The sequence below is a fragment of the Myotis davidii genome, unplaced genomic scaffold (genome assembly GCF_000327345.1).
Source record: "Myotis davidii unplaced genomic scaffold, ASM32734v1 scaffold70, whole genome shotgun sequence".
NCBI classification, from domain to species: domain Eukaryota; kingdom Metazoa; phylum Chordata; class Mammalia; order Chiroptera; family Vespertilionidae; genus Myotis; species Myotis davidii.
The window spans coordinates 519,119-533,143 of NW_006282434.1; the positions used below are offsets into that span (position 1 = coordinate 519,119).

General features: G+C 40.9%; 1 protein-coding gene across 1 annotated transcript in view; it reads right to left on the minus strand.

Annotated features, from left to right (window-relative positions):
* VWA8 (von Willebrand factor A domain containing 8) overlaps positions 1-14,025 on the minus strand; it is a 368,307-nt gene that overhangs the window by 310,240 nt on the left and 44,042 nt on the right. The window contains exons 6-9 of the mRNA XM_015559449.1: positions 12,758-12,807; positions 11,933-12,041; positions 9,488-9,592; positions 2,331-2,462 (exon numbers count right to left, since the gene is read on the minus strand). Of these exons, the coding sequence (XP_015414935.1) occupies positions 2,331-2,462; positions 9,488-9,592; positions 11,933-12,041; positions 12,758-12,807 (396 nt within the window). The remainder of the gene's footprint in view (positions 1-2,330; positions 2,463-9,487; positions 9,593-11,932; positions 12,042-12,757; positions 12,808-14,025) is intronic.

The following is a 14,025-nucleotide window of genomic DNA, read 5'->3' on the forward strand; positions in this document are numbered from 1 at the left end:
TTGAAACTTCCATGGCTCATGCGCAGAAGTCGGTTTTCGGAAAGTAGATAGAGGAAACAAGTACACAAGACTAGTGTGGGTGGGAGAGTTGGAAGGGGTCGACCTCAGCAAACATACCTCAATCAGATTGAGGGAGTGTGGCTCTTCCTAACCCTTAGGAGTATCCTAATTAAGTTAATAACAATGTACCTACCTATATAGTTTAAATGTAAAAAATTTGGCTCTCAAAAGAAATTTCAATCTTTGTACTGTTGATATTTGGCTGTGTTGACTAATTAGTTTGCCGACCATTGTTCTATACTCTTTTTGATATTTCAATAGAGCAGCAACTATTTTCTCATTCACAGATCTGATGATCATCAACCAACCTCCAAATCAATCATCCCTCTCAAATGAAAGCCCCATGCTGGCAGATATTTTCATAAGAATCATGTAATCTTCATCCTATTTATAACTTATAATAACAATGTCACTACTTGAGAATGAAGGTTTTTGTCCAAATTTCAGTTATAAGCACAGAATTTAAAATCAGTCCACTGGGACTCTCCCAAGTCACCAATGACCTGCTGACTTTTGAAATCCATGTCCATAAATCCTTTCCCACTCTTGTTTTAGTTAACTACTCAGAAGCATCTGTTCTTAAAATCTCTCCTCGAATCCCACATACCTACTTCTTCTATTTCCTATCTCCTCCTTATTAGTCTCCTATCAGAAGAAGATCTCCATGCTCTGCTGAGGACTCTGGGCTTAATCATACCATATACACATGAACCCTAAAGAACTGTAAGTTTGGAAGTGACAAGATCAGATTTGCATTTTAAAAAGATCAGCCTGGTGGTAACATAGGAGGCTAACTGGAAGCGACTGGAGGCAATGAAGTTAGAAAACTATCACTAAAAGGAAGGAAATAATGAAACCTTGCTCATACCTCATGTCTCTGGATTTACTGTTTAGAATGCCTATAATGTCCTTTCATCTTTCTACCCCTGGGCCACTGGAAAATTCTTATGTCATACTTCAAGACTTAGCTCAAGTCCCACCTCCTCTCTGAAACGTACTCTACTCCTTCTGACTCCTTGTATTACTTCCTTCTCTATATCCCCATAGCCATTCCAATGCAGTCCCTACTTATCTACCTCTATCCCTGACCATTAGCTTGGTGAGATCATTCATCTGAAGGACACAGAAAGGTATAGTGAAAAATAATCCTGTCTAGAAGTCCCAGCTGTGATATTTCCTAGCTGGTGATCATGGGTGAATTGATTACTCTCTTTATATCAGTTTTCTAATCTGTAAAAGGGAGATAATAAAATTAACTCCAGGGTTACTGGGAGATTTAAGAGCATAATATATACAAAGAGATAAATACAGTGGCTAGTACACAGTAGCACTAGTAAAGCCTAATACAGAGCCTAGGTCATAGTAGACATAATCAATGTTCAGTCTGATGAATGAGTAAAACAGTAACATGAATAAGTATTAATGATATCACATTAAAACACAACAAAAAGTCTATAATTAAAGTTTGGTCTGTCACAACGTAAGAAGGTAAGCCTTTTCTTTCCTCTACTTATTTATAATTTATTTAAGTCAGGATTTTTTCCAAGTTGGGTTTCCTTGAGATAGTTTCCATCGCCTCTTAAGGTTCTTAGGGAGCTCAAAGAAAGGGTTAGAAAGGATGATAGAGCAAGCAAATGGAGATCTGACCAAATATCATTCCCCTCCTCTGAAAACTGTTCACTAGAACAGCTCTTCTTTCAACTGACCCATGTAGTTAACAAAGATTTTATTTAAAAAGTATTACCTAGCTGCTAAAATTTGTTTGAAAAGACTGACTGTTTCTTACTAAGGACTCCGACTACAAAATGCTTTCATTAATCAACACTTAACTTCATTTTCTCAGAGGTCAACTTTTGCTTTTAATAAAAGGCTATCCATATGTTTCTCCTGAACTTTTCCAGTTTAAAACATACATGACATAGATAAATATAGATACAGCTATGTAGATGCTACAGAGCCAAAGAATAATAATAAGGGGATCATACACCCAATGTAGGTCATAATAATAGGCAGAACCAGGCACATCTTGGAAAGTATAAACTCTGGCCCTGGACAATGTAGCTCAGGTGGGTGGAGCATCATCTCATATACCTAAAGGTGGCAGTTTTGATTCTGGTCAAGGCATATACCCAAGTTGCAGGTTGTTCAATCCCCGGGCTTGGTGCTTAAGAGAGGCAACCAACTGATGTTTCTCACACTGATGTTTCTCTCTCTCCCCTTTCCTCTCTCTTAAATCAATATTTTTTAAAGTATAAACTCTGACTCATTACCTTAATGGTCACCTCTTTTCCTGCAATCCGGACAGTAACAGAAGCTTGGGAGAGGTGATTTTCAGTCATCCTTTCCACTCTCACAATCTCTTCAGGAAGCAAAGAGCTTCTTGAATCTTGGAGTTCAAAGCGCTGTAAAATTACAAGAAAAACATGGACTTTTCATTTTAGTATTAATGTTGGATATCTTGAAGATTCTGTCTTATTAGAACTGAAACTCACTCTACATTATAAAGGTAGAGGTAAAAAAATTAAAGAGAATTTTTTTCCTACTTTCATGAATACCATTCTACTTACGCCAATTACTAAAAGTGATATGAAAATAGTCCCCAAATTTTACTAAGGACAGGAAATGGAATTATTGAATTTCTGACTGGTAGAAGTTCTCAGCCTACATTTCTTGATAATAAAAATGTCCAGTTTCGCAGAAAGGGATGATGAAACTCATGAAAATATGTAAAGTAAAATAAGGTCTGTATCAGTTGATTTCTTAAATAAACTGACCTGAAATTCATGAAACCAGAACTTCCTAGACATAATTCTGCTGTTTGTGTATGTGGTTAGCTTAACTGATTACAATGAATTATAACAACCAATCTTCCACAGTATCTGGCACAGTGCCTTCTACAGTGTAGGTTCTCAATATTATCAAACTGGATTTAAAAGGCCAACACCATTGACTCTTTCTCCATGTGGGCCAATTAGCAATGCTCTAACTTGGTGATACCCCCTAGTTATGTAAAAAAGGCACAGAGAAAACACAAATAAGTATATGAAAAACGAGAATACTAATTTAAAATTAATTAAATACTATGGCCTACTAATAGCAGCATGTTCAATATGAAAAGCTTAATTCATTTTAGTATTAAACAGGCAGAAATAATTGCTCCCCGAATCCAACAATAACATTATCACTACAGTGAAAGATTAAACATCAATGAAAGAATAGATCACCACTTACTCAACAGAATAACACAACCCAAGAAAATAGATTTTTTAAAAGAAAATTATCTTCAACCTCAACATTCTAAACATAGCAGACTAGTTCAAATCTTCGTTTGGTATCATAAGTATTTAAGACAATCACTCACTCCTTTCCCCAAACCTAAGAAAAGTTATCTGTTAGTGCTACTACACAGAGTAAGTTTTACACTTTATACATTTTATATATGCAAATTCCCATAGTATCACATAATTTGGTAGGAACTGCTTCCATGTCATAGGCATATGACAATTATTGACACTTCAAGTTCTTGCAAAAAATTACACTGTATTTTGAAGGAGATTTAATAGGAAAGGAATAAGACCTTAGCCAAGTGTTTAAATTCATGAGTTTAGAACCTAGAGCCATTACATTCTAAGAAAACAAACATATGTACTTAAAGGTATGTTTTTACCCCACCTATAATACTGTCAGTCTAAGTCAGCGGTTCTCAACCTGTGGGTCATGACCCCTTTGGGGGTTGAACGACCCTTTTACAGGGGTCGCCTAAGACCATCGGAAAACACATATATAATTGCATATTGTTTTTGTGATTAATTACTATGCTTTAATTATGTTCAATTTGTAACAATGAAATTGGGGGTCACCACAACATGAGGAACTGTATTAAAGGGTCGTGGCATTAGGAAGGTTGAGAACCACTGGTCTAAGTTAATATAGGATTGATGTCAGAGCACTTATATTCCAGAAATGAAAATAATGCCTTGAACCATTTGCTAAACTGGTTACATCATTATAAATAATTCAAGCTAAAATATTTCAGTAGAATAATAATAGTAGGCTAGAATAAACTAAGATAGTAAAAGAACTCAAGTTGAAAGGTGAATTATCATTGCCAGCATAGGAAATTTAGAAGACTGTTGATCAAAAAGGCAACTGAGGAGTAAAATCCTATGTAATAAAAGCCTAATATGCTGTATCCAGTGTCCGGTCGGCCGTTCAACCAAAGCGTAATCTATATATATAAAAGCCTAATATGCAAAGTGTCTCCTCAGGAGTTCAACCAAGCGGGAGTTCAATCACTCGCTATGATGTGCGCTGACCACCAGTGGGCAGTGCAGAACGAAGGTAGACCCAGGTCAGTAGCCAGGGAAGGGAGGTCCCTGGTGGCAGTTGGCAGCCGCTAGGGACCCTACCCATGCAAGAATTTCGTGCACTGGGCCTCTAGTATGCTAATAATATGCTAAGACCACTCAACAGCTCGCTATGATGTGCACTGACCACCAGGGGGCAGAAGCTCCGACTGGTAGGTTAGCTTGCTGCTGGGGGTCTGATTGATGGGGACTGAGCAAGACAGGCCGAACACGCCCTGGAGCCCTCCCAAGGTCCCTTCCTGGCTGGCCAACCTCCCATGTCTCTTCCCGGCCCCGATTGCGCACTGGTAGGGTCCTTCAGCCTGGCCTGAACCCTCTCGCAATCTGGGACCCCTTGGGGGATGTAGGAGAGCCAGTTTCGGCCTGATCCCACAGGCCAGGCCAAGGGACCCCACTGGTGTACAAATTTGTGCACCGGGCCTGTAGTAGATATATAATTATTATAGGCTACATCTTAGCGAGATGTAGAAAACCAAGTTTATTTACTTTATCATTTTATATTAATGACTATTTCCTGTGAAACCTTGAATTTCAATTAAACAAACAGTACCAATGTGTTTTTGTTACACTTTCTTTGGGATTACATTATTTGAACTGTGAAGTATCTACACTAATAAAAGAGAAACATGCAAATTGGTGTCACTCCACTAAGTTCACCAGCCAATCAGATGGGTATGCAAATTAACCCAACAAAGATGGCGGTTAATTTGAATACATAGGCGCCCAGCAGCCTGGGTCCTGGGAACATCATCGGTCACTCCAAGGTGGCCCCATGTGGGCCCTGAGCAGCATAGGAAGGGCCTGAGCCAGGGGGTTCCTGGGCAGGGGCAGAGAAGGCCATCGGAGCTGCGGGGGAGGGGGGGGCCCTGCCCAAGCTTAAAGCCTCAGCCAGAGGCATTATGCCTGAGCGGGGGGCAGAGCCAGCGATCAGAGGGGTCTGGGGCTCCCCTGCCCAGGCTTGAGCAGGGGCGTCAGGCCTGGGTGAGGGGCTGATTCAGCAATCGGAGGGTGATGGGAGTCGACACATCTGGCTGAGGCGTCAGGCCTGGGCTGGGGGCCGAGCCGGAGATCAGTGTGAACTACAGAGGAAACACCTTTTCTGACCGCTCATTGGCTAAGCTCCCTGTATGCCACTGGTAATATTCTTAGTAACTTGGGTAATAAGAATCCAAAAAGGTGATCTAGGGTTTTTCACCACACTCCTGGCAAAAAAACAAAGGTCCGCTGCTGGAGGGCTAAAAATGTCATATCCTGCCCTAGCCGGTTTGGCTCAGTGGATAATGCCTTAGCCTGCGGACCACAGGGTACAGGTTCGATTCTGATCAAGGGCATTTACCTAGGTTGCAGGCTCCTCCCTGGGAGCATCAGCCCGGTTGCCTCCCACAAAGGGAGGCCAGACTGCAGCTTAGGCCCGCACCCAAGGGGAGAAGGGAGCAGGCCTAACCCATCAGTAGGACATCCCCTGCGGACTCCCAGTATGTGAGAGGGGGCAGGCTGGGCTGAGGAACCCGCCCCCCCCCCGCTCCAGTGCACGAATTTCATGCACCAGGCCCCTAGTAATTAAATAAAAGGAAACGTAAATCACAAGGACGTTGGTCTGCAAGGCCTCCATATTCACCCTCACAATTCCCAATCCTGACCCACCAAGCTATTTATTTTCTTCATACCCTTTTCTAAGCTTTTGAGCACTAACAGAGAAAATCACCATACCATATTGTCTGGCTACTGAATAAATATGATGTAGCCTCCAGTCTCTGCTGGGCTCTTCCCAAAGCCCTTTAGCAACTGATATAAACCATTACTTTTCTCCTTAGGAGTCTATCTGAACTCATTCATCCCTGTCTCAGCAGGTAATCTAGTTGCTTCTGCCACACACATCAGAGCCTTCAGGCACTTCACACTTCACAAGAATATTAACCCCATTAGAGCAATATCAAAATGTATCTATTTGGTTCACTCTAAATCTCCAGAACCTAGAATCAGACACAAAGAAGATAGTCAATGGTCAGGAAAGATTTGTTAAATGAATAAACAAATTATTTTTCCTTCATCCTCAAAATCATCTACATTTTCATCAATGCTTAATTCTTTCCCACTGTCTCAGTAAAAAGGACTTCTCCTTTCATTATGAGTTGATGGAAAATCAGTAGAAGTCTACTTTCTCCATCTCAGTTTATGATCATTCCAGTTGCTAGGTACAAAATATGTTTTCCACTATTCCAAATCAGGGTACAATGATGCTCTGGAAATGTCCTTTCCTGCCTCCCCCAGACCATATTTCTATAAGTATTTTCCATGCTCTCCACAGATTTTGTCCCTTTTTCCTATGAAGTCATTTGTCTCCCCATTCCAAGAAACAAACAAAAAGCCATTTCTTAATTTTACATCATCCTTGAGTGACCCACCACCTATTTGTTTCTGCTCACCATCAAACTTATTTTACAAGTAAGTAAATAATCACTGTTTCATCTTCCTCAACTCTGAGTTACTATTTGGCCCACTAATTTATGGCTTACAATCCCACCACTCTATTTGCACTGCTCCTGGTAAGTCAACCAATAATATCCTATTTACCAAATTAAATAAATTACTTCTCTTATTTTACTGTTTCCTCCTTCTCAGTCTCTCTTGCAGGTCCTTCTTCACTACCTGAGCAGTACATGTTAGGTTGCTTTAAGAGTGGATCTTTTATATTTTCTACCTATGTTCACTTTGTAAATAATCTTATCCAGTTTGACTCCTACTTTTCTCTCTCCTAGAAATGCATACTCTCTTAAACTCCTGATTTGTATATGCAACTGCCCCTTGACATTTCCACTTGCATTTTAAATTCAATAAACACAAGACTCAGGTCTTGATCTTCCTCCCATGTTGTCGATCTCCAACTTCATTATTCCAGGTGCTCAGTCCAAAAAGCTTGAAATTATCCTTAACTCTTTGTCTCAACCCTACTTCCAATTCTTCAGCATATCACATTCTATCTTCAAAATATGACCCAAAAGCAACCACCTCTTACCAAACTCAAAGCTGGTCAAAGCCACACTCTCTTAACTAGATTACCACAACAACCTACCAACTGTTTTTTTCCCTGCTTTCACCCTTATTCTCCAGTCTACTCACTTTTTAGTAACTTGAGTCAGCCTGTTAAGAGGTTCAGTTTAAGAGCTTCCTATGCTCAAAATCTTATAATGACACTAGTGCCTGGTGCATGGATTCATGGACAATGAAAGGAAATTAATTAGAAGAAATATTTTAATATCACTATCTTTCCCTTCTATAATAGAAGTGTCAACCAAATTCAACCTGAAGTCATTTTCAAGGTCCACCATTTCTTACTTCTTTTCAGTCAGGTCAAGTTTCTAAGTTTTCTAAATCTCCATTTTCTGGCTAATGAGCTGTGATTTGGTAAGGTGTCACTCCGGGCTGGTGGCGGAGCCTGTGTCCCACTTGGGGGAAGCCAAGAGTTGCTTTGTGGACGCCAGGTCCACAGTGCCATTTATTATTAAACTAGAGGCCCGGTAAATGAAATTCATGCATGGGGGGAGGGGGTGCCCCCTCAGCCCGACCTGTGCCCTCTTGCAGTCTGGGACCCCTCTTGTCACTCTGAGTTGGTAGAGGGGCCTGTGTCCCACTTGGGGGAAGCCAAGGGTGGCTTTGCCAGCACCAGGTCCGAGGTGCCATTTCTCTTTAAATGGCCAGTGTGCATCAGGGCAGCTCCTGCGTTGAGCGTCTGGCACCTGGTGATCAGTGCACATCATAGCGACCAGTTGGATGGTCGGACACTTAGCATATTAGCCTTTTATATATATAGATATATATATAGATTCTATCTCATTCAAACTGAAGGCAATAACCTATAAAGCCCCACATGATCTAACATCCTTTACCTAGTGACATCATGTCCTCCTCACCTCTTCTTCCCTCACCCTGCCCCCCTCACACTGTCCTTTGCTATTCATAAGATATCCTAGGAGTGCTCCTGCCTCAGGACTTTTACAGTGATTATTCCTTCTCCTTCAAAAGCTTTCCTCCCAAAAATGGAACTCCAATTTGACCCAGTAATCCCACTCCTGGGAATATATCCCAAGAAATAAGAAACACCAATCAGAAAGGATATATGCACCCCTAAGTTCATAGCAGCACAATTTACAATAGCTAAGATTTGGAAACAGCCTAAGTGCCCATCGTCAGACGAGTGGATTAAAAAACTGTGGTACATCTAAGTACACAACAGAATACTACGCCGCTATAAAAATGAAGGAACTTTTACCATTTGCAACAGCATGGATGGAACTGGAGAGCATTATGCTAAGTGAAATAAGCCAGTCAGAGAAAGATAAATATCACATGATCTCACTCAAATGTGGGATATAGTGATCAACATAATTTGATGAACAAGAATAGATCCAGAGATAAATGGCAGAGGAGGAGGCAGTTAGAGAGCAACCAAAGGACTTGTATGCATGCATATTAGGATAACCAATGGACACAGACACTGGGGCAGTGGGGCTTGCCCGGGGTGAGAATGGCTGGGGGAGTGGGGTCAAGCAGGAAAAAAGGAGATATATGTAAAACTTTAGACAAAAGAGAAAGAGAGGGAGAGAGAGAGAGAGAGAGAGAGAGAGAGAGAGAGAGAGAGAGAGAAACTAAAAAAAACGAGTTCATACCAATTTCTCCAATTCCAGTATAATACCTGAGGGTTCTTTCATCTTCCCTTTCTGTTTATAAATTCCTGCTCCAACAGTGAAAAATGCAGATCTTATTCTCCTCAATATATTCACTTATTTGTTCAACTGATTTACATATTTACTCAGTATAACCAATCTCCCAACCACACCAGCCACCTCAATGCTTGCTGCCCCCATCTTTGGCATGCCAATACCCCTATGCCTACAAAGAAAAGGGAAAGGAAGAGACAGAAAAGTAGGAAAGGATAAAGGAAGAGATGGGAAGAGGGTAGAAAAGAGAAGGGAAGGGAAGGGAAGGGGGAGTGGGTTGGGTAGGTGAAGGGTAAGGAAAAGAGAAAGGGAAAGGGAAAAGGAAAGGGAGAAGATACTTACTTTTAAAACATCTTCCACAGCCATCTTCCCTTCCTGTCCTAGTAAAATAGTGTACGGGTAAAGCCAGTGGATTGCATGTTTGATTGACATCATAGGAAAGGAATTCTATTTAGGAGCAAAAACATTATGAGTGAAGAACATCTAAAATAAAGTTGAAAAATTATCTGAAATGTACATATGATATTAAAATTACCTTATAAACACTAACCAATATGGTACTCATATTTCCCAAAAGTCTACATAAGCAAATATTCAGTATTTCTTCTTTTCTTCCTGTTCCACTCCCTTTACTTTGGTAAGCTCTCCCACACCCATCTTTCAGCTACCATCTATGTGTTGATGACTTCCTTGTTTATATCCCTAGTCCTGACCTCTTTCTTGAACTCTAGACTTGAACTCTCAATTGCACATTAGACGTGATTATATAAATATCCCATTGTCCCCCATTCAGTATGTCTGAAACTACATGTCTGAACACATCTACCTACCCTACTTGTCCCAAACTCCCTTCTCCTCTATCTTTATTCCTAATCTTAATTAATCACATCCACATTCACCTAGCTTCAAGGTTATAAATTGCTTTCTCAATTCAGTTCACCTTACTTTTAAAAGTCTATTAACAGAGACAATTAGAGAACACTTAGTATAGACCCTCTATTAGATGATATAGAATTATTGTTAATATGATAATGGTGTTTGGTTATGTAAGAGAATGTCCTAATTCTGAGAAGTTGCATACTGAAATATTAAGAATATTAACTGTTGTGGCCCTAACTGGTTTGGCTCAGTGGACAGAGCATTGGCCTGTGGACTGAAGGGTCCCGGGTTCGATTCCAGTCAAGGACATGTACCTCGGTTGCGGCACATCCCCAGTAGGGGGTGTGCAGGAGGCAGCTGATCGATATTTCTCTCTCATAGATGTTTCTAACTCTCGATCCCTCTCCCTTCTTCTCTGTAAAAAATCAGTAACATATATTTAAAAATAAAGAAAGAAAAAATAAAAAAGAAAACTCACAAAAAAACAACAACAAAAAAGGGTCTAGCTGGGTCTGTAAAAGTGATGAAGTTGGGACGCTTTAAAAAAAAAAAAGAATGTTAACTGTTGTGTACTTTCAAATGGTCCAGAAAAAAAAAAAAAAATCAGAGAGCAAGCAAATGTGGCAATATGTTAACAATTGATGAATCTATTTGAAGGAATTAGAGATGTTCATTTTAATATTTTTAACCCTTTTTAGATTTAAGAATTGTCCAAGCCGAAACCGGTTTGGCTCAGTGGATAGAGCGTCGGCCTGCGGACTGAAAGGTCCCAGGTTCGATTCCGGTCAAGGGCATGTACCTGGGTTGCGGGCACATCCCCAGTGGGAGATGTGCAGGAGGCAGCTGATCGATGGTTCTCTCTCATCGATGTTTCTAACTCTCTATCTCTCTCCCTTTCTCTCTGTAAAAAATCAATAAAATATATTTTAAAAAAAAAAAGAACTGTCCAAGTAAAAAGTTCTGAGCAAAAAAAAAAAAGAATGAAAAGTAAAAGACATAATAAAAAGGGTAAGAAAAACAGAGGTATCTTCCTCCATCCTGTAAATGTACTTTTGCTCACCCCTGTATATCTGATTGCTACACACCTGACCTACTTAATAATGTTTGATAGGCCACTTCTTCCATATAATAAAACCCAGACAACTTTACTCACCATGTAAAGCACTGCACTCTAAGGTTCTAATCCCTCTCTTCACTACACAGGCTTGCTCTAGTGACACAACTTATTCTCCAAACATACCAGGCCCTTTTATGATTCAACACCCTTGTAAGTGCTGTTCCCTCTACCTGGAGGGCCTTTCCACCCTCCAGATACTACTGTCATGACTTTTGTGATACTGTAGTGGACAATGTCACTGCTCCACCAAATCCCCCCAGATCTGTCCTTTTCTTTTCTGTGCATCCAGCTTTCCCTTCAAGCAGCCAGTTGTTACAGGTCTCCCTCCGTCTTTTGAAGATGTCCCTTGAGCTCCTAGAGCCAGCTTTGCTCAAACTGAGAGATTAGCTAGTGCCTGGGAACTTGTGTACTCTGGGACGGCCATTTACCAATGACTGATGGTGCTAGAATGTGAAAGCCCCAGCTCCCTCACATCAGGTAGGGGCAAGTCTGAGTCACAACATACACTGGAGCACACCTCTGTGTGATCAGGCTAAAGTCTTTCTCTCTGTGGAATTTTCACTTGAGTTGCATCCTACCTTCCCCCCTTTAAGACTGAAAGCTCTTCAAGGGCTCAGAACATACCATTGGTCTCTGTCCAGTCTGCTGCACTGCACAATAAATTAATCTCAGTTCTGACAATATTTAAAAAGAATATGTCAAGCGGACTGAAGTGATGAATATCCAAGGATGAACTTTTAAATTCTTTGCCACACTTGGGTACACCAGTCATTAATTTATTCTATACATACCAGGATTTGAACTGCAGCTGGTAAACTATCTAAAGGAAAATCTGGAAGTCCTAGAGTAGAAGATTCTTGGGAACAGAGTGTGGTAGCAAAAGACAAAAGCTGAGAAACTCTAGGGGAAAAAGATAAATGGTATTAAAATTTTATTCTAATAGTTTTCATATATAATATGCACAAATATGTTAAATTTAAGAAAATGACATCTACTATTAGATTATTAAGGAACAAGAGCTCCACATTAAAATATTCCATTTAAAACTCAGAAGATGATTAGATAACAGATGTTTCTGACATCCATCAAAATATGTTAAGTTTTTCATAACCTGGCAGCCTCACCTCACAATCTCAATCTAAACCTATCTCTAGCCACCAGCCGCTTTTTATAGCCTCAAAAATGAGACATACTCTCATATCCCATGCTTTTAAAAATATTCTTGGAATTCCTTAATTCCATTATCTATCTGGCAAAACCTACTCATTCTTTAGGACCCATCTCAAATGCCAATGCCTTATGAAGTCCATAGAAACTCTCAACTACAATTTGAAAGTATTACCTTATTATACTGTGTTAAACTATTTTAAATATTCAAATTATCTTTAACCTCTTCTAGATGTTGAGTTTCTTACCATCAAATATCATATCTTTATCATGATTTTTATCTTATTATCTTCTTTGTTATTTTTATCATCAGCACTTACTACAACTACTAAAAAATTCTTCAAAGAATTGTTGTCAAATGAACGAATGAATCAATCAATGGGCAATACAAATTCAATGTTAAGTGTCCAGATATTTACATAAAAATATATAATGTATAGCTGACTTACTTTTCAGCAGAAACATTGGATCCAACAGAATATAACAGTTGAAGTTGGTCCTAAAATACATAGAAACATCAAGACAATTAATAAGGAATATAATGGATTAAATCCAAATGTTTTCTAAACAATCCAACCTTTGAATTAATCAGACACTAAGTAATTAAGAGCAAAAAATAATTTACTGACTCATTTCATTTTCTAAAAAAAGTAACCTTCTTAAAAAATCACAGCTCTGGTCTACATTGCTCAGTGGTTAGCATCAGTCTGCAGACCAAAGGGCCACAGGTTTGATTCCAGGTCAAGGGCATGTACCAGGGTTGCAGGTTAGTTCCTTGCCCAGTCAGGATGTATGTGGGAGGCAACCAATTGATGTGCCTCTCACATATCCATACTTCTCTCTCTCTCCCCCGACCACTATCTAAAAAAAAAGGAGTGTTAAGATGGCAGCTGGCAGGACAGCAGTGAGGGAGAAAGTGTGAGTGAGGGAGCGAAAAGGTAGTGTATGGACGTGTGGTGTGTGTGTGAGTGAGGGACAGTTAGATCCTGCAGGGGCTGGCAGACTGGGCTCTCCTAGATGGGGAGCCCCTGATACCACTGCAAGCACTCCAGGGGATGCTGGCTCTGGAACAGAAATCACGCAATCTTGAAGGGGAGAGCTGCCGTGACTAGGAGCCCAGCCTCACCACCACCCAGACTGGCCAAAGACACCATCCAGGACCCTGTACCACTCTGGCCAAAGACCTGCTACCTCAACTACAGACACACAGCCTCCAGGACTCCAGCCTCCCTGGCCACAGCCTCCTGTGAGCCCCAGAGTATGCTCCTTCCCGCTAAGGCTGCCACTTCAGCCACAGGATCCGTACAACTCGGCACCTGGACCGCTTAATGAGACTCAGAATACCCACCCCTACGAACAAGTACACTGCAGAGTCTGCCCACTGGCTCGGTCAGAGCATTCGGGCAGGCTCCGCCTTCTGGCACAGACAGAACTGTCACCTGGCGCATGTCCTACCCACGGCCCAAGTCAGAGCTGCTGGTGCTACCTGGTGTGCCCAAACACAGGTCACAGAACCACACCGCATGTGCGCTGCCAGAGGGACCTAGGGCACCATCTTACCTTGGATGCCAAGGCCATACAGTGAATTGCATGCCAGAGGGCTCTGGGCCCACACAGGGAATTGCACACCAGGGGAACTGTGCATGCACCCCTGCCGACCTGAAGAATCTGAAGTGGACAACTGAGAAATCAGAACCAGGGGAGAAGCAGGGGTGTG